The 26,995-nt window shown below is 45.6% G+C and overlaps 1 protein-coding gene across 1 annotated transcript in view; it reads left to right on the forward strand.

Moving 5' to 3' along the window:
* LOC146859934 (gamma-secretase subunit Aph-1b-like) overlaps positions 1–26,995 on the forward strand; it is a 125,769-nt gene that overhangs the window by 93,076 nt on the left and 5,698 nt on the right. Inside the window, exon 5 of the mRNA XM_085643676.1 lies at positions 24,138–24,265. Coding sequence (XP_085499802.1) covers positions 24,138–24,265 — 128 coding nt within the window. The remainder of the gene's footprint in view (positions 1–24,137; positions 24,266–26,995) is intronic.

Raw genomic sequence — 26,995 nt, forward strand, 5'->3', positions numbered from 1 at the left:
GCAAACAATAATGGAGACAGGGGACAGCCTTGTCTAGTGCCCCACTGGATAGAGAAAGGCTGTGAGTGGTGTGCCGCAACCTGGACCGACACCGTCTGCTCCGTGTAGAGCAGGCGCACATAAGCCAAGAAGCGAGGCCCAAAGTTTATCGCCTCGAGGAGCTGGAATAAATACAGCCAGCTCAGGGAGTTGAACGCCTTGTCTATGTCGGCAAGAAGCAGGGCGGCCGGTCGGCCGAGCGTCGGGGCCATGGCATTGTGCACCCGTCGGATATTATGTTGAGTAGCCCTGTGTGGCATAAAGCCCGACTGATCCTGGTGAATCAGTTCACCGATGCAACTCCGCAGACGATCGGCTAACACCTTCCCTAACAGTTTTGGTTCAAAATTTATAAGGGAGATGGGGCGATACGAAGAGGGGTCATCCGGGGGTCGGCCAGGCTTATGGAAAAGTACAATTTCTGCTGGCGCCAATCCCTTCGCAAAATGGCGGACTCCGCAGCCTCTTGGATGGTCGCCAATAGATGGGGCCCCTAAGGTGTGTATGTTCGGACGTAGGAATTCAATTGGGAACCCGTTAGGTCTGGGAGAGCGACGAGTAAGGAGTGCGTTGAGGGCCCCAGTAAGCTCATCAGTTGTAATAGGAGCGTCCAATTGTTCACATACATGATCAGGGAGACGGCGGGGAGGAATATCTACCAAGAATTCAGCAATCAGTTCCGGCGAAATTTGTTTGTGTCTGGTATAGAGGGCAGTAAAGTGCCTAGCAAATTCTGCAGCGACTCTCTGTGGTGTTGTGTGGAGGGACCCGTCAGTTCCGCGAATGGCAGGGACTACCACTGGGGACACATCCGCCTGGCAGAGTCTATGGAGCATGTTACTTGACTTCTCGCTCCATTGATAGATTCGGTGCTGTGACGCCTCCCAAATCTCCTTTGCTTCGCCCATAAGATGTTGCCGAAGGTCTTGTTGCGCCTGCAGCAGATTCCAACAAATAATAGGGTTAGGATCGGTATTGAGCTGGGAGGCCAATGTCGCTTGACGTGACTAGAGCCTCCAACTGCTCCCGTCGTGCCCGCTTTCAATTCGTACGATAACTAATCGCAAAACCGCGGACAGTCTGTTTCAGGGCTTCCCATAGAATAGTCCGAGAGGGGGCCGTGGGGCAATTATCTTCTAAATATGTAGTGACTGCTGTGTGGAGAATATCCTGGTTTGCCGGGTCCCGTAGGTGCCACGGTTACATCCGCCACCGGAAGGGGGGTTTACGGGAGTGGGTGTGGAACTGTAGACTATTCGGAGAGTGATCGGAAAGCCCGCAGGGCAGGTCGGTCACTCGGGAGAACCTATGAAGATGTATCCTTGGGGCAAAGAAATAGTCCAATCGCGATTGAGACCCATGCACCGCAGAAAGATAAGTAAAATTAAGTTTGATGGGATGATATTTGCGCCACACGTCAGCCCAGCCCAAGGTATTGACTAAGGTATGCAGCTTAGTTTGTCCCTGTAAAGGTGTGCTGTCTGGGCTACGTTGATGGTCCAATTAGTCCCATGGTGTTGTTTCATTCGCCCCCTAGTAGGGTCAAGTTCTCATGTACCTCACCCCATGTAGTCACCAGTTTATCAATAAATGCAGTTCCCAGAGGGGAGGCGCATAAATGCAGCCTATGGAGGCCCGCTCCCCGGACAATGTGCATGTAACAAAGAGGAACCGGCCTCCCAAATCTGCCTGGTGTGTAATGTATTGAAATTGGACCCTGCGTTGGATGAGAATAGCCACCCCTCTGGAACCCCGAGTAAACTCAGCGTGGTACACATGATGGAAACCAAAGCGAGCTAGACAAGGGGCCTTAGTGCCTAATAAGTGAGTTTCTTGTAAGAGTAGGATGTCAGCCCCATGTCTTTTTGCTTGGTGCAAAATTGCACCCCGTTTCACCTTGTTGAGCAGACCTCTGACATTCCAAGACACTACGGTTAGATCCCCAACCAGAGTACCATCACCTGACATTATCACCCCTTGAGGTTACAGGTAGAAGAGCACGGAGAGCAAGGCCTGCCTGCGAAAAATAAACATTAACTCAAACACAACAAAATTAAATTTCCATAAAACCCCACCACCACCCACCCGACACTGCCAAGAAATGGGAGTATCTGTCGCGGTGTGTGACACAGGAGACCCCCAACGGGGGGCCCCCCCATATCCACACCAAAGGATACCTTCCCACCCCGCAACCATAACACAACAAAGGGACACAATAAGTCTGTGGCATCGCAGTCCCATGGTCATGCCCCACGCCCACCCAGAGGAGAATAATAAGAAAAGGGTTCTAGATAGACCAGTATGAGTGCGAACATGGCTTCCGGATCGTCAAGGTGGTCGCTCCTAACTCGCGATCTCCTGTTTGATGCGGAGCCGCGTCGTTTTTTAGGTCTCGCCTACGCAGCGCGCATGCACTGCTCGCCTACGCAGCACGCATGCACTACATAGGAGGACCTTCAGCCGTCGCTCTGGTCATTTTCAAGCACACACTCGTGCTTATGGCGGAATCCACCTTGCGGGAGCGAGCAGGGCCGTGCCACAAGCACGAGTGCAGTGCTTGAAAATGAGCAGACTGCCGAAAAGTGCTTCTGCATAAGTAGTGCTTCGCAGGAAACGGTTTTTGACTCCTTCGCACAGCTATTGTATATTGAAATGCTTAGCAAAATGTACACTTATGTTGAAAAATACTGCAGTAAAAAATATCTTGCTGTATATAGAAAATCTTTGCACCAGTGAAGGTAAACTAGGAAACCCGGAAAGCTTTACAAATTGTGAAAATCGGTTGTTTGTAAACCTTTTATAGGGAAACAAAAACTGTACGCTTTAATACTGGATCTGAATTGCGGTTGAGATTGAAGCAGAAAAGTTTGAATACAAAGTTTTGTGTGTGTTAAGCAAAAGCCCTGTACTGCTTTGTGTAGAATCATCATCCCTTATGTCTGCTAACCACGGGAACATCACTGAGTCCATCTGCCGCATGGTCCAGGGTGTCTTGTGCAGTCTCAGCATTTAGTCTAGTTTATCTGCAGGAAAGATATTTTCTTTCATGAAGAATGCAGTAACCTCATTACGTTACTGTGTCCTCCTGAGACCCAAACTTCTAAGCCAGATGCTCTAGAAAGGAAAAAATGAAAGGTTCTGGAAAATAATTCTGTCACTTTAAATATTAAGAGGGAGGCCCAATTTGGGTGTCACTACCTGTCCCCATCCTTTACCTGCGCATCACCAGCTGTCCTACCTAGTTTGTGCTCTAAGTTTATCCAGCATGGCGCAGGGATTACTTTCTCCGGCTGTCCAAAGCCTTCTTGAGGCCATTCAAGGGCCATTCCCAGGGAGTGAGGACGGAATTAAGGGTGGGCGTAGTTCACGAAGTAGCACTTCGCGAAGCTACGCAAAGTGAAGTTCGCACTACGCGAGCTACGCGTAGCACTTCGCGAACTGCGTAGTAACATGTTCGCACTGTGCAAGATGTTGTTTTCCATGATTGCACAGTGCGGACAAGCAACCGGCACTGTGCAATCATTGAAAATGGCATCTTGCACAGTGCGAGCTGTAGTTTTCTGCTGCTCGAGTAGATTTTTACTTGAGCGGCAGCTTTCTCAACGCGAACTGGTAGTTTCTCATCGCGAGCGGTCGCGAGCATACGCGACCCCTCGCAATGAGAAACCTGACCTCCTCGCGTTTGGAATCTCGCCAGGAGGTTTATTTTCCATGCTCGCAATCGCGAACAAGGAAAAAGTCTCGCTGGGATGTAATTTTGCTTGCTCGCGGTCGCCAACTTGACGTTGAGGACCGCGAGCAAGCAAAAAATGACCGCAGCACTACGCAACACTACGCTACGCGTGTTCGCACTGTGCTACGTGCAGTTCGCGTAGTGCGAAGTAGCGCGAACTTCGCAAACTACGCGAGCGTAGCGTAGTGCTTCGCCCAGGCCTAGACGGAATACAGAAACCAATTTGAGGGTGTCACTGCAAGAGCTACCCATAGTGACACTCTCCATTCACATTGATCACAAAATAGCAAAATCAGCAACCTTTCCATTAAAAAGTTATTAGGTTCATACATGTTAGGTCACTTGTCCTAGAATAGATATATATATATATATATCTAAATAAATTGGGGCCACGGAGCTCTGTATCACGGAGTCTCAATGTGGAGGCATTCATGGAGGATTGACAAGCCGGATGTGCAAGTGGAGGCCCATTGGTGGGCTTGAAATGTTTCAGACAGCGGCACATAACTGAGGCACACACCACTAGACCCACAAACCAACGCAGACTCATTCGAGTCGCCCATTGGAGGGCTCATATTTCAAAGTGGGAGGTGTGACCTCTATGCCAAAATGACTGTCGCGCCTCTGAAGAGTGCAATGAGCACGAAACACGTCAGGCGTGAATCGACAGGCATGCTGTAAACTGGATCCGCTCGCCGACCCGGCTTTTACCTCATGAAGGTTGCTGCAGTGGATGTCGGAGTGCGTCTCCACAGGTGGGAACCTTGGAGCTTTGATATATATAGCTTGTTATAGGCATTTCAACGGACCTTAAGAAGGTTGTTAACAAAAACTATATCCAGTTTAATTAAATGTGTTTGCTATTTCACCAAGTTCAGAGGTTACAACGAAATGTGTGTTCAATTTCTTTCTTTATCCGGAGCCCTTACCATTAATAGTACGTTCTCTCACTTAATGAGAGACTGTGCATCAGTAGGAGACAAAGCAACCTTGCTGTTTTGGCTGCCTCTGGGGCCACCTTTTCCTGAAATGATGGCATTCCATTTAAAATGTACCAATAGCAGAGCGGCAATGTCGCCACAGACTCTATTTGCAACCCTGGCTATAGCACTTTACCATCAACCCACATGACCCTCCCATCCCCCGCTCCACTTCTATCTACTCTCTTACTTCCTTACTTCATTTTAGTGTTTTGTTTCCAGTTATGTATTCAATGTTGGGTACCCAGGAGCCAACCGCAGACCTCACGCCCTCCAGTGATAGACCACTCCCAACTGTTTTAAGAACAATAATTCCCTCCCAAATATTTAGTCCCCACCCACTGACTCAATATGACTCACACCCTAACCCTTGACATTCCCAATATTCCCATTGTGATTTTGTGATTACTGTGCTCCCATGTTCTCTCAAAGCCTGCATGTATCCACGTTTTGTGTTACTTTCATGCACTTAAAAATGCTAATAAACATATTTAGAACTAAAACAACAACCATTGGCATAGCCAATAGGTCTCGCCTTTGGGACCTTATAAGTATTTATTTAGTTATGCAGCACAATATCCTTACTGCAACAACATTAACTGTTGCATGGCTAAACACTTATAAGGTCCCAAAGGCGAGACCTATTGGCTATGCCAATGCTTGTTGGATTTATTTCGCCGTGGACATTGAAATATTAGGAGATTTTAATTCATCTCCCCACTTTTACTCCCGTGTCTAGCTCTTTCCTGTCTCACTTTTTCTTTATTTTTTATCTGTATGTAGTCGCCAAAAAAGCAACGCTCGTGGAGAAGTAGAAACTGAGAGAAATGTACTAATTAACTGAAAAACTATTGTTAGCACTTTTCGAAAATACAATAGGGATTACTCTCTCCGTATGTGCATAGGGAGTTCTTTCCACAGTCAGACCCCAGAAAATACCAGATGTCCTGGTGATTTACATTTTATTTGAGGAACTCTTGGGAACAAAAGATCTAACTATTGTAACGTTCTGGTGGGCTGATAATTTGCGTTTTTTGCAAGACACTATGCACCATGTTCTGAAGAAGTTTGTACACCAAGGTTAAGCTTGAAGTTGTCCCTGAATTTCACAGTTAGTTAGTTTCTAGGTCGACCCTGGGCAGCACATGCGCTGCTCTGCCAGGCATGCTGTATTGAGGTATGGCATACAGGCATACAAGCTCTGCCCATTTCCCACCCATCTTCTTAATTGGCTCCTGTTACTGTCCTTACGAAATCATTGCTTTTCATTTGTGAATAGGCTTAGTAGTCCCTCCTTGGTACCACCTTGTCTGCATTTGTAACCTCCCATAACTACTGGACCTTTTACTTGTCTTGTTACACGGTCTGCTTTATAAGTCGGTGAGCACTAATTTGTTTAATGAATAATGCAGGATAATGGCGGCTGCTTCTTGTAATTGAAGCGCTCCCACACAGCACTCTCGGGACAATGGCGGCCGCTTCTTGTATGGAGCGCCATGCGCCCTTTAACTTTAAAAGTGGCTGCCCCCACACAGCACTCACGGGACAATGGCGACCGCTTCTTGTTTTTTAAACTTTTAAGCTAAACGTGGCGCCTACTTCAGGGACACCGCGCTCTGTTTTAGCTTTTTTTAAAAACATTTTTAACTTTAATGCAGAGCGCGGCGCCTGCTTCAGCATCACTGTGCTTTCTGTAATGCGATAGGTCCCGTATTTTCCAAATTTTGACCTATTGGTATTGTAAATGACAATGCCTCTTATTATTGCAGGTTTTTTTAAACACATAAATAAAAGACATTGTCATTTACAATGCCAATAGCTCAAAATCTCGCAGTTGCGTGACCTATTGCTTGTTTAAGTTTCTTAGATGGGAAACATGGTCTATTTTGCAAAGTGCTAAACTAAGTAGCATCGCACTGTTTTATGAACGCTGTAACCATGCCAGTCAACACTCTGGAAGTCCACTTTACAGAGCATTACTCTGCACTCCAACAAATAAATGTGGGAATACAAAGGAAAGAGGCATGGATTCTCACAAAGCTGGCGAGGCTTTGACTGGCAGTCCATGGTATCTATATTTTTTTTTACTTTATTTACCATTTTCAGACATATACATATCACTGATATATGTGCAGTTGTTCCTTCACAAGTAGTTAACAGTTCCAAACGCATGTTGCCATAGTGCTATGTTGTATGCAACTATAAGACAAAGTGACACAAAAAAAGTACAATGCATGACCATTGCATGTTAGTGTGCCTTGGACTCATCCTCATAATGCGAATGAGACTGTATACGTAAAAATTACGTGAAGGCTATAAACAATATGATTTAATATTCCACTGTTCAACCCACACCAGTTGGAACTATGCCATCCTGAGTACGGCTTGGGATGTCAGACTCCAGGGTTTGTGAATATGTCTTGAACGGACCCTAATAAAAATCTTTGGGTCGGGATTTGGGCGGGAGCAGTGCGGCATATAGTTCGCAGTTCGTGTTGCAAAATGTGAGACTGGCAAGCCATGCACTCGATGTAGGAAGCCACTTGCTGCCCCATCTAAGAGCTAGCTTGAGTTTAGCCAATAGCCGCTCTAGTGTAATGAACTTGCGTAATTTCTAAGGGCTGTTGCATTTCCGACAGTTATGAGGTCGGGAGGGATCAATGGCGTTAAGTTTGGCTGGCGTCATGTATGCTCTCCAAAGAAATTTAAAATGTAGCAGCTAATGCCTGCTGTTGAGGGAAATTTCCCTAATTTGTGCACAGTAGTAAGCCCATTGGTCATCAAAAATAGGATGTCCCAGGTCCGTCTCCCAGGTAGCTTGAATCTTAGCGTTGTGGCACCGCACCAAAGCCATGCTGGACTTGCATAACTCTGAAATCAATCGATTCCCATTGGGGTTTGTAATTAAAAGGGATAAGGGTCCGAGGGACTGTGGCTCAAGCGGATATTCCATTATTTTAGCACACAGAGCCTTGCGCACTCTGGTGAAAATGAACTGATCCATTAAAGTAATTCCAGTCCCCTCCACCCTCCCAGTGTTGTCGAATATATGCCCGTCTGGGAAAAGATCACCAAACGTAGCCATGGAGTGGGATTTGAGCACCCGTAAAACTAATTTCTCTTCTGTAATAGGGAGCCATGGGTTGTGCTTAATAGGGATTGCGGAGGAGTACAGGGATCGGTTTCCAATGACTCGTGACAGTTTATGCCACGCCTAGCTCATAGTGGACACCATTCGAATGTCCTTCGGATCGCGTGGAAAGCCCTGGGGCAAAATGGCGTGGAGCCTGGTCAGGAGTGTCAAGTCAGAATCGGGCATACCTAAGGGGACGTGCGCATCAGGGTGATACCATAAATGGGCAAAGCTGGCCTGTGCCACCAGGTAATACATTTTAAAATCTGGGGCCCCCATGCCCCCCTTTTGTATGGCAAAGTCAGGGTTTCCCATCGTATCCTAGGTCTTTTGCCCCTCCATGCGAGTCTGACGGGGTGTGACCTAAAAACTATCTGGTAGCGAGATGGGGGATATTGTGGAACATGTATAAAAACTTCATAAGAGCAATTCTGCCGGACATGTAAAGTGGGAGCCGTAGCCAGCATTCTATCTGAGCTTCAAGGTTATGTATGGTGGAGCCATAATTCAGCAGTGTCATTTGTTCAGCCTCTTTATGTAGCTGAATGCCCAGATACTTGACCGAATCGTGACACCACTTCAGTGGGAACTCATATTCCCATTCACTGGTGCCCTTCGTTAAAGGCAATAATACGGATTTACCCCAATTTATACCTAATACCGAGTATCCACTAAAGCTGAGGATCTCCCAGATCAAGGGGTCTAGATTAGACTGCGGGCATCGGACATTTAACACACTATCGTCCGCGTATAGCGAGATGAGGAGGGGGCCCATATTGAACTGTATACCTCTATGGAGATGCTTCTCCTGAAAATGGCGGACCAGCGGGTCCAGAGCCAATATAAAAAGTAAGGGAGATAACGGACAACCCTACCTGGTACTACGTGTGAGAGTAAATGGGGTGGATAGTGTGAGTCTAGCTGTGGGAGAGGCATAAAGTAGTGCCGTGAGGTCAATAAAACCTTTAGGGATGCCACGTTTCCTCATAACGGCCCATATAAAAGGCCATTCCAAGGAGTCAAATGCATTTTCTGAATCCAGCAGGACCGCCGCCACGTGAATCTCTGGAGCAATTCTGTGTAGTACTGCAAACAATGTACGCAATTTCAACGCAGTGGACCTATGGGGGACAAGCCAGATTGCACTGGGGATATAAAACGATCCAAGAGTAACGCGAGCCTTAAAGCAATCATTTTAGCAAGGATTTTGTAGTCCAAATTCAAAAGAGATAGTGGCCTGTAGGAGCCGCAGCTTAATGGATCTTTGCCAGGCTTGGGCAGTAAGACAATACCTGCCTCATGGAGTGTGGGAGGCAGTGTTTTGTTTCCCAGGGCTTCATCATAAACCACAAGAAGGTACGGGGCAAGTATATCTTTATAATGTTTGTAAAAGATGCCTGCGAAGCCATCCAGTCCTGGAGCTGTGGTGCCGTTCGGGGCATCTATGGCGCTAACAACTTCTTCCTTGGAGAATGGCTCAGCTTAAAACTTCTGCATATGGTCCTCAAGCCATACCATAGAGATCTCATTTAAATAAGCCCTGCAATCGTTGTCGCCGTGCCTCGCGTGTGCAGTATATCAATTTGTCTAATATTGATGGAACGCATCTCTGATCGCAGCTGTGTCCATGTGAATCTGCCCGTCAGCGCGGATGAATGCATTGTAAGCCTTCCCCACACAAGGCCACAACAGTTGCGCCAGTGTGCAACCCGGCCTGTCTCCCTCTCTGTACCTCCTAGTGGTGGCGTATTTCCCCAGAAACTGTCTCGTTGTCAGCGGCTTCCCTTAATTCAGTCAATAGCAACAAGCGACTGGCCTGCTTAGCCGGGTCTGGGTGTGTAAGTAATTCTTCGTCCACAGGCTTAAGACAGTGCTCTATGCAAGTAATTGTGCGTCTCAGCGATTTCAGTATCCCCTCGTGTTTGGCAATGCATTCCTCCCTTATATATGCCTTGAATGCCTCCCACGTAGTCGCCCACATACTGACGGATCCCACATTTAGCTCAAAAAAGGTCTCTATTGACTCGAATTTCAGCCGAGAATACCGCATCTTGTAAGGCCTGCCCCGGGAACCACCGCTGTCTTTCACTACCCTCTGGTCTGGGAATTTGGAGATGCATAATGACCGGTGAGTGGTGAGAGTATGTTCTAGCCAAAAGGGTCAAGGAAAGAAACCAGGGGGCTATGGTATGGGAGACTAGCCAAAAGTCCAGGCGTGTCCAAGTGTCGTAGGGGGGCTGAGTAGTGAGTATATGGCATGTCATTGGGGTAACGCATGCGCCATATGTCCACTATGCCAATGGAGTCACAGATATCCTTAAGTATCTTGCTGGCTCGGGGTTTTTAGCTGGGGAATCTGCCATATTGTCAACCGTAGGTTGCAAAAGAAGGTTAAAATCCCCCCCCTACGCAAACATAGTTAGTGTCTGATGTAAGCAGCAGGGCATACAGATATTGAAAGAAATCAGGGTCATCCACATTTGGTGCATAAATACACATTAAAGCAATATGATAACTCATAAGCTTTCATGTCACCAATGTGAAACGGCCAGCTCTATCGGTGTTCACATTATAGAGTTGGAAGGGCAGCCGTTTGTGTATAAGGACGGCAGTTCCCCTGGAATACGTGCTGTAATTTGCAAAATAGCGGTGCGCACCCCAGCTAGAGGCAACCGTCGTGGGGGATAAAGGGGACAAATGTGTTTCCTGCAAAAAAACATCGGCCTTATGACGCTGCAAATAATTTAACACCCGCTTCCCCTTTCTTGCGTTGTTCAGACCCCGCATATTCCATGTAAGAAAGGCAATGTTGGAGATAGTGGAGAGCCTACTCGCCATCATCACAAGTGGTCATAGCTGCAAAGAACATGAATGTGCCAATGTCAACACAAGGAACCTCATGCCAAACAATTCGTGTCTGGAACAAATGATACCTCATAACCAAAGAAACAAGAGTTCGGCATCGGGGGTGATCGTTCTGGCGTGGGCGACTTCCTCGGTGGCCCAGAGTTGACTCGAAGTCTCAGAAATTCTTTGGCCTCAGCTGGAGTTTCGAAAATCCTTGACCCGCCATCTACGTCAACTTTCAAACGTGCAGGGTACAGCATGCCATACCTAAGACCGGCCTTGTGTAGTGTGGTTTTAATCGTTGCAAATTTCCCAAGGGCCTCCTGGACCATCGCCGTGAAGTCCGGATACATGGAAATGGCAGAGCCCTGCCAGTCCAGCGACCCACGTTCTTGTGCCATCCGCAATGCAGTATCCCTGTCTTTAAAGTTCAGAAGCCTCGCCAGAATGGGGAGAGGCGGATAGCCAGGGTTAGGTCGCAAACTAAGGATCTATGGCCCTTTCGACGACAAAAGTAAAAGAGAAGGACTCCCGACCAAATAAGTCAACCAGAAGGCTTTCGACAGACCCATCTAATCTTCCTGTGTTTGTTGATTCAGGCACACCCATAATACGAACGTTGTTGCGTCTCCCCCTGGCTTCAAGGTCTTCATTCTTTATGGCAATGTTCTTCAATAGACCTTTCATCCTCTCCAGCCGTTTCATTGCCTGGGCTGAGCTATCCTCTAAATCTGAAATCCTGCCGTCCGCGGTATCGAGTCATTTATAATGCTGATTCAGACGGGCCCCCATTTTATCGAGGCGTTTGTTGAGAGCGTTTAAGCGAGTGTCCAGCGCATGGTAGCCCACTTTAAGTTCTGCCATGAGTGCATCATTACCCTGCACGTTGAGTTGCAGCGGGGCCGCAGCCTGATCTCCTCCTTCTGCCATCGTGACGCTCATCGAATCAGTGCCCCCACCTGCCTTCTCAAAGGTGAGCTTCCGCTGCTTCAGATCTTCCTTGCCCATGGCCTTGGGAAAGGGCCACAAGGAAAGGAGTCACAATAGCACTGGCACTGCTGTGACTGATCGTCATGTGGTTGCGCCAATATAGGCTCGGTCAGTTAAGGATAGAGCAATCTCCCCACTGCGCCTTCCACTGCATCTATGCATGGTTGTCACAAATGGGGCCCTCCGGCCACCATCAGCCAAGTCCACTGGTCAATTTTTGCCGCTATTTGGGGATCCTGCCTCCACAGGAGTCACACTGTAAGGGGGGCCTGTCCCCTGCTGGTACCTCGACAAGAGTGAGGAGGGCCCCTGCCACCATGGGTCAACTGCACGCCTTCATGCACCCACCTCGCAGTCCGGTGGCGGCAGGAGAAGCGCTGTGGTTTGTAGACGTTGTGGAGAACCAGGGACCTGCACAAGAGGGAGAGTGTCCTGCCGCCTGTCCCAACTGCAAAGTAGGAGGCCCCAGCGAGAGTTGTGGTGTAGTGAGGGCTGAAGGTCACACAGGCGGGCTTACCCTCTGCCGATCGGGGAGTCCGCGTAGGCCAGGTGCGCCATATGGAGTCCGCTGCAGCAGGGAGGCAACGCGTCTCCAGTGCATGCCCCGCCGCCGCCCAGCATCACCCAAGCGCGAATGCATCAGAGTCAAAGGGACCGCACCCGCAATCCCAACCGGCAGGAAGGCAGCAATCGAGGCCACGGCTCGGCGGTGCAAAGTAGACCTCCGCACACACAACATAGGTGCTGCGGTCCCGGACCTCTGACGTCCGAATGAAGTATACCGCTATGATCCGGAAGCTCTGAGGCTTGTATTCACATCAGCGCCATGGGTCTTGTCAGCGCGTGGGCTCCAGGATTGCTTTTGTTTCCGGGGAGGTCGATGGAGCTCTGAAACTACGCTGCCATCTTGGTCCGCGGTTCGGCCACACCCTGCAGTCCGTGGTCTCTTTAGCAATTTCTGAGGTGAGTCTCATGTCTGAATCCAAAACAAATCCAAGATCTTCACTTATTTTGCCAAATAAATCGGGGTCAGAGGCGTCACTGCGGGGGTGCGGACCGCACCGGGTGACACCCTCACATGTGGTGACACCAACAGGGCCGGTGTGCGCAGAGCAACCTAACCTTTTAGGAGGAAGAGGTGCCTGTGCGCAGTGCGCACTGTCTCCTCTCCTTTCTCTTATTTGCTTCCCTGTGAAATGGCCTAAAAAAGAAAAACACTTTTGCTGGAATTCAATGTCGTATTTTTCTGACATTTAATTCCAAAATGCAGCATCGGGAATAAAAGTTTAAAAAATATGAAAAATAAATAACTAAATAAAGTAAGACAGAGTGGTAGCAAACTGTCCAGATTGATTTTATTCACACCCAAACACATTAGCGCCACTTTTACAGAGTTTGCCAGTGAAGCGCTTTTTTTGTTGTCTTGTCTTTGTTTTCTCTGGGCTTGGAACTAGTGCAGCAATCCTGTAGGTACTGCATTGTGAGGATTGAAAAACAAAATTTGTACTGCTGCTCTGTTTCTAGGGATGTTGTCTTTTTTTACCATACTGCTTACGTTTTGTAAAGATATAAGCAATGGCCATTGAAATGGGTCCATTCAGGGTTGTAGTTGAGTTTTTCTCAGTGGGGTAGTATGGTGTTCAGTGGGGGAGAGGATGTGGCACTATGGCCAGAGCTGCTGAATTTGGAACTGGGGAACCAGGTTCAGCCTTAATAACCAGTCCGCCAGACCACTCTCCTGAGAGAGCACTATCTCATGCTAGACCTTAGAAGGCTTCGCAAGACATTAGAAGCCCTGGTGTCGTAGCACCAGCAGGTGGACCCTAGCATGACAAGTGTAGGTTAACCTTCAAGGCTTGTCCACCACTATTCATATTGAAGTTCACCTCCAGTCTTGCGGGCAGGCCTATGAAGCAGTACACCCTAGAACAGTGACCCTGTCTCTGAGATCACAGGACCCTTGAGAAGGGCCAGCTCTAGGTGCAACCGGTGTGACCGCACCAGATGCTCACTTTAGGTGGAGGCATCATTTTTGCAAGTATATTATGGTTTTAAAAGCGCTTGCTGCCTCCTTCCTGGCCTTCAACAATTTTCGGTAACAATAAAAATGTCATGATGACTCTGGTGATTAATGTTCTTCCTAGAGAGAGATCGGAATTTTGTCTAATGGAAGATTTGACTTATGGAAAGGTAGCTCAGAGGGTTAATGTACCTGCTGCAAAGAACATGTACCATGCAGATCACAAAATGCACATAATGTAAATAGGCCAGTGGGCTACTGCTTTTGTCAGAGAGATCCTTTTGTTACTTGCAGTTTATAAGTTAAAATCCTAACATAGACCAGTGAGCTATTAACTGTCATCTACTTCGCAGCAACACAAGTCACATTTTTTATTAACTTTTGATACGTTTGAGCTACAAACAATTTATTAGTTTAAATGGTCAGATCATGCTGAAGATCTTGCATTATGAGGCAAATATGGCAGAGCCATTATTATTTAGTAAACCTTTGCAAACTAGGATTTTTAGCCATTCATGTTTGAACTGCTGTTTTGGAAAAGGGCGAAGTGCTGATGACAGAAACTCCATGGCTGGGAGACAAATGGCTTGTGCTTCCACATTTTATCGTATTTGGGGACATTCTGTGATTAGAAGCATATCCCACTTTGTGAACACATTTTACTGTCAATAACTCATTATAACCTTAAATAATCATGTGTATCCATTGGTTGATAAAACTGGGCAGTGAAACCAAACAAATACAAAAAATTGGGATGTTTGCGCATTCTGGCCACGCCTCTGGCTCTGCCCACTGAGCCAATCCTTGGGTTATTCCCGCCCTCTGATTCTCCGCCCACAGTTCCCCTATTTTTTTTCCCCCACTTCGAGCACTGATATATTGTGTTGCTTGATAGTGGGAACACCACACCAGTAAAAAGTACCATACCTATGATATTATAAATTCCAATAAACTGTTGACTAGCAGGTAGCCCACTGTACAACCTGATTAATGAATCATTATCATACTGTTGTTAACCGGCACATTTTGTAAATATAGGACCTACATTTACAAACGTTACTAGGATTCTGTATGGTCACGTTATTTACCAACTGTGCCCACTGGCGGACTCGGGCAGAGGAGGTCCATGCGGTAAGTCGTGAGGGGGTGACATGAGTTACCCGCACCGGGTGACACCGACCCTAGTGACGCCACTGATCGGGGTGTCAAGCAGAGTAGAAGGGTAGTGTTAATATATAATTCCTATTTGTAAAGCGCAAACATATCACCCTTAAGGGTTTCAAGGCGCTGGGGGCCGTTGAAGAGATTAAGTGAGCAATTGCCCAGAGTCATATGATGCTGAGCTATGCTGCCGCCAGGACCTGAACCGTGAGCCCCACAATCCGGAGCAACTGCTCTGGTCACTGTGCCACACCTCTCCTTGTGTTAAGGGCTAGTAGGACCTTTTTAGGGTTCAGTGATGGATGGCATTATGGGGTAGAGTAACTGGATTTTGGTTCAGGGAAGGATAGCATTAAGGAATAGTATGGGTTTTCGGGGTTAGGGAAGGGTAGTACTTAGAGGTGTATAGAGTTCAGTGGTGTGTGGGTTTTTAGAGTTCTGGGATGGGCAGTGTTAAAGGGCAGTTAGGATTTTTAGAGTTCACAGAAAGGTAGCGTTATGGAGTAGTAGGACTTCTTAGGGTTCATGGATGGGTGGTGTTAATCATTAGTAAGGGGTTTTTAAATTTCAGGAAAAGGTAGCATTAAGGGTTAGGCGTTTTTAGGGTTCAGTGGTGTGTGGGTTTTTAGGGTTCTAGGATGAGTAGCGTTAAGGGGTAGGAATTGTTTTTAGGGTTCACAGAAGGGTAGCGTTAAGGGGTAGTAAAAGTTTTTAGGGTTCAGGGATGGGTAGTGTTAAGCAGTAGTAATGGGTTTTAGGGCCAACGGACGGCTATCATTAAGGTGTAGTAAGGAGTTTTTAGAGTTTGTGAAGGGTGGCATTGAGCATTAGTAAGGGTTTTTTAAAGTTCAGGGATGGATAACATTAAGGGTTAGGAGTAATTAAGGTTCAGAGAAGGGTAGCGTTACGGGGTAGTACGTGGATTTTTGGGTTCTGGGAAGGGTAATACGTTGGGTTTTTTTCAGAGTTCAGAACGGGTAAATTAAGATTACAGCATATTAAATGACTATAAAAATGTATTTTTATATCTAAAATATTGCATTTGAAGTAAATTAAATATACCAGTTTTGTAATCTAAATTTTAAAATAAATTGGACTTTGTAATTAAAAATTGTGTTTTGGAAATCAAATCTAAAGTAATACTTAGAAACCTACCTGAAGTAAAGGCACCTCAGATGTTAGGGAAAAAAGCTGCAAGGGTACTCCTTTTGAATGTCCCTTTATGTAATGGTCCCGATATAAACTTTGATGAAGTAACGACTGACCGGACCATGAACACGAATGTACAGAGAGTTAAATGGAGCCAAAGAGATTAAAAAACCTCTACATGCATGTCTCTCCAGCTCGTAAATCTTTCAACTAGTAATTAGAAAGCAAAAAACACCATAAAATAAAAATAAATAAAAAAAATCTCTAAGGATGCTGTGTTGTTGTAGCTTGGAATTTGATGGTCAGTTGAAGGACACAGTGAGGCTCGTCTGTTTTAATCTGTTTTCCTTAACTGCATTAATGTGTCTACATTTACACTGCCTCAACTGGAAACGTGTCTTTTGCATATTTTGAGCATTCTATTAGCTGCCACTTATTGTTTTTAGTTCGAGAGGAACGGGTGGGGTATTCAGGAAGAGAAGACTTGTAGCACAGACAGTTGGATTAAGCATGTTAGCATTTTCATTTGCTGCTTGGGGGCATTTTGGGGACAGGATCTACCTGGCTGTGTTGGGTTTAGAGCCAGCTGCCTCCTGGTAGCACACAAGCGGACACCATCTTGGTTGACGGTCTATTTCTTTTCTGTGCCCGGAATATTATTTAAATGTGCCCGGAATATTATTTAAATGTGGCCCGGTGTGCGGCCGCGCCAAAGGGAAGCACATCCGGGGCCAGAAACTCTGCCCCTATTGCCGCAGAGCGTTAACATTTTACCCCTGAGGCCCTGAAAAGCCTCAGCCAGCTGCCTAAGAAAGAATGCCGTCGTTCCCTGAACCTGGACATTATGCCCAGTAAGTGTGCAAATTGCAACTGTTTTTTTATCCCATTGCCGATGGACCTTTTGATAAGACCCATACCAAAGGGAATGCACGAGCTCGGGTATCTCTCAAACAGCCTATTACTGGCTGGCACAAGTTTCTATTGAATTGTAGGTCGCTTCCTAAGCATAGACTTGAATTGTACACTTTTTTTGGAAGATAAAGGTTCCGAAGTCTCTTTTTTAACAGAGACATGGTTGAATGAGGACAGCTGGTTAGACATTGTGGCAAAACTCCCTCCCGGCTACGCAATTGAGAGAAATGACCGGGTAGGAAGGAAAGGAGGTGGCAAAGCCATTATTTTTAAAGAGAACTCTGAATGAAAGCCGTCCCCTTGTTCTAGTGCAGTTTGTGATCGCTTACTGTTTTCAATTAAACTTTTTAATACACTCTCCGTTTCTTGCTTGCTCTTATATTGCCCACCGAGTCCAGCCACAGGGTTTGTACAAGCCCTGCCAAAAATTGTGGCATCACACTGCCTTCAGACAGCCAATTTTACGCTGTTGGGGGATTTGAACATGATTTATTAGCCATACAGCTTGCACATTTGGTCATGCTCCCTACCCACTCCAAGGGCCATCCTTTGGACCCAATTTTTACAAATATCTCGACTAGGATGTTGAATGCCCCTTTGCAAATCCCATGGTCCGATCATTTGTTGGTTCCGTTTCTTATCCCTAGGACAGAAGTGCCCAAACGCATTAGAGTTCAAGCAAAATCCATTAGACAATGGTCTAAACTAGACATCACGAGTTGGGAAGCATCAATTTCTAGATAATTCTGCCCCTAGGCTGGACGATAAGGTCTTTGTCTCCTACTCGCTCTTCAAGGGATGGATTAACTCAGCATTAGAAATGCCAGTCCCTAGGAATACCTGGACTCCACCCAGAGCCAGAACCAGCACTAAATGGTTCTCGTCTGAGATAAGGGAACTGAAGAGAGAGTGTAAAAAGTATGAAAGAAAATGGAGACGCCAGTATGAGGGTAGCAAGGAATCCTATAAAAGACCTTAAAAAAAGTATTAGTACGCGATCTGCAAAGCTAGGTTAAAAGACTTTGGCAATAGGATCAGTCAGTACTTGCATCCTTCCAAAAAAACATATACTATTGTCAACTCCTCTCTTAAACCACATATTGCCTGGGCTGGTTCCCCCCTTCTCTAAGGAATAGTGTGAACAGCTGGCCAACTATGTGCTTAGGAAAGGTTAAGCTTATTTATGACTCTTTGACAAGAATATCAAACTCCCTCTCCAGAGCCAAAAATAAGGTTATAGTCTAAAAGCTAGCAGTGGAACTTTCAATTTTCCCTAAACTGAGCAAGATAGATATTCTTATGGCAGCATGTACAGTCATGTCGGGTTCTCCTTTGTACCCGGCTCCCTTCGATATTCTGCTAAAGGGGGTAGAGCTGTTATATCTGCTCTAATGGTCATCTACAATCTTTCCTTGGAGAGTGGATGTGTTCCTGATGCATGGAAACATGCGTTCATTCGACCAATATTAAAGAAACCTTCCTTGGATCCTGACAAGGCAGATAATTACAAACCCATTTCGCTGGTTCCAGTGATTAGCAAAATTCTGGAAGAAGTGTTAAATGGCGTCCTTTCTGATTTTTTGGGGCTCTGAAAACCTACTGCACCAGATGTAGACCGGGTTTTGGGCTGGGTGAAGTACAGAGACCGCTCTCTTTTTGGACACACAGGATTTTAAAATGACTCTGGATCAGAGTGGGTCAGCTGCGCTCATTCTATTGGCCTTGAGCGCAGCTTTTGACCCAGTCTCCCACTCGATTCTCTGTCGGAGGCTAGGAGAAATTGGAATCACAAATATGGCACTAAAATGACTAACCTCTTTTCTAGCTAATTGGAGATTCAAAGTCAGTGAGGGGCCCTTTATATTAAAGACACATCGGCTTGAGTGTGGAGTGCTGCAAGGCTCGTCTCTGAGCCCCACACTATTCAATGTGTCTCTTATCAGACATCCTCTATGCCTTAGGTTTAACTATGGTGTCTTATGCGGACAACAGCCAGATTGTTGTCTCCCTCTCACCAAACACTGACTCAACTGTTGAAAGATTCCCTACCTGTCTGGAATACATGACCAGCTTGATGGGAATACGTTATCTTAAGTTGAACAGGTGGAAAACTGAGATTATGGTGATTGGAAACAATCCCCTGCTTTGAGATTAATTCCTCTAGCCCACATGCTTGGAGGTATGCTCCCCCCCCCCGACCAAACTAGAAGTATAGCCTTGTAGTCGTCTTGGATAAAGATCTAACTGTAAGCTCTCAGAAAAAGAAAGTTGCAGGCACTTGCTTTGGGCTCCTAGAATCTCTTGCGAAGACGCTCAAGTGGCTTCCTATGGAATGACTAAGGACGGTGGTCCAAGAATGGGACTTTCCCACCTCAACTACGGCCAATCTCTCCATTTAAGAAGTCCCTTGTATGTTATTAGAAAGTTGCAGGTCAACCGGAATGTTGCTGCTTGGGCTCTGCTGGGCATGCCCAGAATGCAATCAGCACGGTTTGCTTTAGCCCATCTTTATTGGCTTCCTATTAAGAAAAGAATAGAATTCAGAGCCTTTTGTATTGCCCATAGGATAAAACATTCGCCTGGCCCACATCCCCTTTGGCACCTCATTACCCCATACAGTGTCCGCAGAGATCTAAGATCAAACGGCCTCTTCTTATTTGCCAGTCCCAGAATCAAGAAAGTTGGAGGCAGGGGTTGTTCATTCACCTACTTAGTTTCCAAGATTTGGAACTCTCTGCCTTATAATCTGAAATCAAACAAAAACTTGATAAGTTTTAGGAAGCAATTGAAAACTCACCTCCTCGTTTAAAGCAGCCCCCCCCCCCCCCCCCCCCCTCACCTGTCCTGGCAGTGCCGCAAAGCTCATTCGAGGTAGCTGTGCACTCTACAAGAACTGCTTGATGATGAGGAAAGGGACGGAAAGAGGGGCTGGGACTGCAGTACATTCCTCCTGACTGCCCTCCTCGCATCCGTGCTGCTGCCAGAGAAGAACAGTGGCAGGTTTGAGACCCAAGGGCTTTAGGTCATGCTTCTGACATAACATGATAGTTTGACTTAATAAAGAGCCCTTGCTCAAGCAGGTTTATAAACAAATGATCACGGCTGTTTGGAGGATAGCCGCTATTTCAGTGGCAGCACAAAGCTTTGGCCAAACCAGAAGCTGTTCCAATATCTGGGTGGAGACATAGTCACTCGCCCTAGTACTGATGAAAGGTACATTTTTAAAGGATACTAGGTCTAGCGACTACAGCATTATCAAGCTAGACCTATAAAATTGTTCTGTCTGACTTGCCTGATAATTAACTCTTTCTACCACAGATGTCCTTAAAAATGTCATGTTTTGATACGGTGATTGTCGGATCTGAAGCCAGCTTTCACCAAACACGAAAAGGCGAGGGTTTTCCCGTGTTTCCTTGAAATGCACACTACCATCTTTTAAATGAGGGCTGTAGTCTGGGTTTAGAAAATAATGGTAGTTCTTCAGCACAGACCCACAAATGCATTTCTCAGCCATGCTTTTCCTACTTTCGCACACCCAGAGAGATGCAGGTTACACCACCAGAAAAGTGCCATAGTGCAATCACGTTTCGGTTATCCAGGTAGGTGCAGTAACAGGGCTTACAAAGAAAAACTTCCATGCACACATTAATATATATGACTCTACAAGATTGACACTATACACATTGCCACATGTGAGGTGTGAGTAGCTCACAGAATCCTGTATTAATGTGCTTCCTTACACTTAAAGTTTTGCTTTTCTAGTCACAATAGCAGAACTACAAGTACCAGAATGCAAAGTTATTCTCACCGATACATGGATACGTTTCATCTAACCTCCATACGGAGAATGTTTTTATTCATTCTATTCAAGTCATTTAATAAAGCGCACTGCCACCCCACGAGTAGCTTGGTGCTGTATTGCGCATCTATAAGTATGTAGTGCCATAGAGATGTAACCATAGCCTGCAGCTAAACGGCTAGTATAGTGTGTTTTTAGCCATAACTCTAATCTTTTGGGATTGAATAAAAACATTTTCAACTCTTTCTTTTGTGTTATCATACTGTAGGTTAAAAAAGGTTGTTGTAGAGCTGTATTGACTATGGTAGTGCCTTACGTCCCTACCGGGTTATTGGCAAACGTTTCACACAGACTTCAAATGGGTTACCTGCCATGAAATACTTCCTTAACTTCCAAACTTGTTCACGTCAGTTGAATTAAATGGTACTGCTGGTCACAACCACCTGACTGCAGGCATCTGGTGAATCCCCCCTTTGTGGTTGCCTTAGTATGAGTCTCTCCTTTTTAGAGAAAATAACAGTGTCTCCTTCCTTGTTTCGCTTGCACCTATTGGTGTGCAGAAGGTTATGGGTCACACTCCTTTTTAGGTCTCGCCTAGCGACGCAGTGCATGCGCTGCTCGAGCTTGCGAGATCTATTGTCGTCGATTTTCTCTTCCGAAGCGGGGGTGGAAGCTCCACCCATGCTTCTGATTGGTGCGGGTCCAAAATGAGTGCCTTCTATTGGAAGGGAGGCATTTTTTGTTCCCTCCCTGCCTCCTGTTCACCGTGCCTGCCCGAACACGAGATGTGCACGCGTATGGTGTGCGCGCATGGTGCGCTTCAACTTTCTTTTGTATGGAATTCTGTCATCCCAAGTCTCCCGTGTGTCTCGTTTGATCACTCACGGTGTTTCAGCAGAACACGCGCCTGGCGCGCTTTCACTTTCTTCTCCAAGCAAAGACTTTCTTTTGTATGGGATTCTGTCATCCCAAGTCTCGCGGGCGTCTCGTTTGATCACTCACGGCGTTTCAGCAGAACGCGCGCATGACGCGCTTTCACTTTCTTCTACAAGCAATGACAAAGGCAAAATGTTGAAGTCTCTCCCAGCTGCCTGTTGCCATAACTCATATGTGGAGGAGCTATGCCAAGGTCTGTTTCTTGTATGTTGTTTACCAATTGGTCAACACTCATCATAGCTTCCTTGCGAGTTATATGAGGTCTAAGAGGGTTTTGGAGTTTATTTTTGGTCCGTGATGCATTTGGAGAAGTAATTTGCCAGTGGCGCCTTGTTGGGCTTGCAGACCCGCGTCTGTTTAAGGGAGCACTGTTGCAAGTGAGTATGTAGGGTGCTAGTAAAGGGGGCGTAAGCCGATGTGCGTCTTTATATAGCATCTGCAGCACTTTAGGAAGTCTTGACGTCTCTTGCTGTTATGCTTGGGTGGTTTTGTGAGCGGATCCCCCTGCTGTTCCATCGCTTAGGATTCTAGGGTTTTGAAAGTCTGGACTGAGAGGGTTTAAATGACAGCTTGAAGCTGTCAGTCTCATGGCCCGCCGATCTGCGCGAAGGAATGACAGTGCGGAAACACCTGCATGCGAGATGAAGCTACCTGTCGCATCTTCTGGTGGTAGCTTGCCTCCTTTGGAGGGCTGGTGGGCTTGAGACCGCATCCCAGAGCGGACAGCAGCTCAGGAGTCGGCAGTTTGCTGCACGAGACAATGTATGGATCGGACTAAACCTGGGTGAAGTGAAGCCTTGCTGCACCCATTGTTCCACTACAGTGGGTGATATGGCTTCGGCCATAGAATATTAGAAGGGTGGTTATATGGTTCTGTAAGCCATTTGCTTCAACCAACCAATCAGGCTGTGTGCAACCCAGTCTCTCGCCGCCTCTCCCTTATCTGCTCTTTTGGAGAAGCTGCGCTACACGCCGTGACGTCAGACCAGGATTCCGGAAGTTCCTGTTTTCCCAAGCCTGGTGGATACTTGGCGGCAGCCGTGCTTATGGTACTTATTTGAGTGGAAAGAAAGATATTCTTATCAGCGGGTGTAGGAGCTGAGCTCTGCCCAGGACAGTTGGCAGCAAGCAGACTAGCCGTAGCGGGTACATACAGCAGTAACGTCTATTTTTATAGTGCTAAGAACAGACGTGTGGGAGGAAGCACTATACGGAAACATCATTTAACTATTGTTGTTGTTGTTATGACGTGTTCCGCTCCCTTTACCCTCATTCCACTGTATGTGTGTTCTCGAACAATAAATGCTGTCAGCCTGTCAATGTACGTTAACCGGCTGTAAACAGATGTTGGCTCAGGTGTAACCCCTTCTTTTATGAACAATTTCACAAGAACAATTTAGCGTTCCAAGTTAACATAAAAGTACCACGTTTTATTTCATGCGGACTGCTGTGCAAATCTTAAAGTCCAAATAAGCTCACACCGAGGGAAAGGAATAGCGCAGCGCATCTCCAAGGGCATTCCCTCCAAATAAAGTGTTAATTGACTGCGTGACGTGCGGGCCTACACACATGGTCATCAGCATTAGAAAGTCCTTAGCTGCTGCACGAATTTGAGCTTTTAAAACAGCTTAGCGCTAAATGCGTTTCTGAAGTGTGACTTTGGGGACTGGGCTGCAAAGGCAGCGAGAACAAGAAGATGGTTTTTAGGCTGTGCATGTTGGCATTGCTAAAGCTAATGTTTGTTTTTTGGTTAAAAAAAATACCCGAGCAGTAGCATAACTAAAAAAAAGAATTCCACTCAGCAAGGAAAGGGCGCAGTATCACAGGCTGTTACTAGGTGTCCCTGTGGAGTTGTAAAGGACCATTTATTAGCCACATATGGTACTGCACCCTTAATGCAATTATAAAAAGAAATATTGCAGTTCAGCATACGTTTCCATTTATTTTTTTATTGGAGGTGAGATTTTGTTAGCTTGTGTTTAACAAATGCACCATTGTTGTTTATTTTAAATGGTATTTTTAAAACGCAAGCTAGCAAAAACATTAAAAAAAATGGAAACGTATGCTCAGCTGCAATTTTTCTCTTTATGATTGCATTAATCGTGCAGTATCTTTTGTGCCTAGAAGAGGTCCCTTTAAACTCCACAGGGACACCTAGTAACAGCCTTAGAACTGCAGCCTTTCTGTGCTTTGTGGAATATTTTAGTACCAATGCTACTGTTAATAAAAAAAATTAAAAAAAAACCTTATCATTTGCAATGCCAATAGCTCAAAGTTTATCACTGTGATACCTATTGCATTGCAAATGCTTGTTAATAGAGGGAGTTAAGAGGAAGGTCGGGTCAAGGATATGGACAATTGAGTTCATTATGGGTGTCTTTTTTTAAACTAATTCTGTCCTGATTTTAACCACTTTCCTTTATTGTGCTCTCTTTTAGCCTTCATGACCTTGGCCATCATTTTGCTGCACGTATTCTGGGGTATTGTTTTCTTTGATGCTTGTGAGAGGAAGAATTGGTGGGCGATACTGTTGGTCATCGTCAGCCATCTACTCGTATCTGGTTTGGTGAGTTTTCCAGCTTGAAGTTTATTTCTGTATATCTTATGTAGTTTTTACTTCCATGCCAACAAATTGTGTTATGGACCTTACTATATTTTGATTTTCAAGATACTTGAGCAGTGGCTATTTTTTAAAACGTTTTATAGCTTTATTTATTGTTTTCAATATGAAATGTCCAGCGGAGATAGTTGATGTAACAGACTTAAAGTGATCTTGATAAATGTTGCACCTATTACAGAGAGATTATCCACATGTATACGCTCATGTTCATCACAATAGTGTAACCTCAAGTTGTAGGAATGCAGCAAAATAACATCCGTCAGTGGTGGCCTCGTCAGATGTTCTAGCCATGCATGTCCAGTAGTCTGAGTCTGTGGTAGCAACTGTTGTCTTGTGGGGGACCAAGGGTCTCTAACCCACCACAGAGGCTTGAGGAGCATGGTATAGATGTCCGTCGAATTACTAGGAAATATAAACCATTTCTACATTTTTAGAAGTAGGCTTCTTTCCTAGCATATTGTTACCCCTTCACTTGGCCAGTAAGAGAGCCGGGACCATACACCATCTCACAAGGGGAGACACATACTATAATAGAGCCAGTAAAGAGCTGGGGCCAACTGTATGTTGTGTCAAGATCAACAAACTTCTCATATTTGTAGGCACAACCCCCTAGGACCCCGCCTAGCCAAGTCCATACTATAAGCACTGAAGTTTGGCCAATTTTTTTTATTGTAATTGGCATGTAATAAAAGCATTGGATACACTTGTACTGCAATAGTCTGTGCCTGATATTTAGAAGAACAGATTGTATTTGCACGTAGCAGTTCGACCGCTGCTCATCTGACAGCATCTGGCCCAAAACAACTTAACAAGAACGTCTTATGCCTCGAGAATCAGACATTGCAAGTATGTCCTTATAAGTTCAAGAAAGTATGTGCTCTGAATTTAGAGAGTCCGTCATCAAGGTTAAATCCTAAAGATTCTTCTGGGTACAACGGGAGCGGTGCTTTCAGTGTACTACAAATCCTGTAATATGGGAAGGTATTCAAAGGTCTTGCCACACTCTTCTCGCCCCTCCTAAAGTGCTACAGATTCTTAAATGCATTGTCTACAAAGAAATCCGCTAGCCAGGTCTAACTATGTATAGTACACTGCACCGAGTCCAATCCATGCTGGGCCTACTGGCTGCGAGCAACAAGGCTGTTTCAAAGGATACGGTGACGCTGGCTCCTTTTCATGCCAATGTACGGTAGCTGTCCAAAGGGCCATGAATCTAAAAATGCGTGTATTGCGCAGTGCTGTGTAAAATATAGTTAAAAATCGGGTGCGTAAAAAGCTCCAGTCTCATAAGGTAAGGTAAGTACACTACAACTTATCCTCGGTTGTTTACCCACCCATACTAATTTTATCATAAGAGGTTCAAGTGAATTGTAGAGTGCCCAAGTTGAAGCGATGGGTTCATTAAGACACACGTATAGCAACCGAGGAAGAACCACCATTTTCAGAATTGCCGTTTGGCTTTCCAATGATAGCAGGAGTCTGATCATGCTGTCTACACATTACGATAGGTGCCATCCCATCATTGTCCCTGATTTTCTCTTCCACCATACTATGCAGCCTGACGCCGAAATAAGGCAAAAAATCCTGGAGGGAACTCCAAAGTGCACTCTGCTGTGACTTCAGTCAATGAGAAGATCAGTAATTTATCGCCAATTATACTCCAGAAAGGTCACCAAAGCCCAAAATCTTGCCTAGAATGCGGGAAAGGGATCCTGATATACAATATGTCATTCATATATAGTGAAATACACGTCTTTCAGAAAATTGTATGTCCCTATGCAAATGGTGTTGCCATATTGTACATGCAAGTGATTCAGTGACCAAAGCATATAACGTCTGGATGTCTTTGATGCACTGATGCAAAGAATGTGCAAAAGTTCCACATGGTTGATTGGCATGGAAGCACTTGATTATGGTTCCAATTAAGCTCTCACTAAAAAATGTGAATTACAGCATTTATGTGTGGAGTAGAGATTAATTCTATGTAGCCTACCTAGTACGTGGAGAGTTGAGAAAAGTAGTCTGCAGCAATTTCCATCATAAGCTCGCATGGCTCAGATTTTCTGAAAACCCCTTATATATTTCTATAATTTTTATATGCATTTTCCTTTACGTGCATCTATAATTCTCAGATATGTTTTTGGAAAATCTATCCATGTTCAATAACGGTTTACTTTAAAAATGAAGATTATAAAAAGTCTTTGTCTTCTCTCAATTGGCAGCAATGTAATTTCAGACTGCTGGAAACCATTGTCTCATCATAAACACATTCCTATTCATATTTGAAGGAGAGAAGGTGCTGCCTTCTGTCTAAAATTCCCTCCTCTTTGCCTACTGCCCATAGATATTTTGAAATTGACAATTTATCATTACCTACTCCCAACCCATCATCCGTCAGTAAATAATATGGAAACATAATATCTCCTGAGACTCAATAATCCACCACACATGTGGGAGCTAAACATCTATTATCTCGGTGCCTCTTTAGGACATTGAATCTCCACATGCCCTTCCTCACGCCTGATCAGTTCACCTTGAGACCCAGTGCACCATCAGCATTCTGTCCTTGCCCTCCTAGTCCTTGTGCTATCTAGATCGTCCACTAGTGTGTGATAGGGGGTGCAAAAAATTGTGGAGGTCCCAGCTCTCCTCTTTCTCCACATAGACAAGGTTTGT

This window comes from Triturus cristatus, chromosome 3_1 (assembly GCF_964204655.1).
Source record: "Triturus cristatus chromosome 3_1, aTriCri1.1, whole genome shotgun sequence".
In the NCBI taxonomy this organism is placed as follows: domain Eukaryota; kingdom Metazoa; phylum Chordata; class Amphibia; order Caudata; family Salamandridae; genus Triturus; species Triturus cristatus.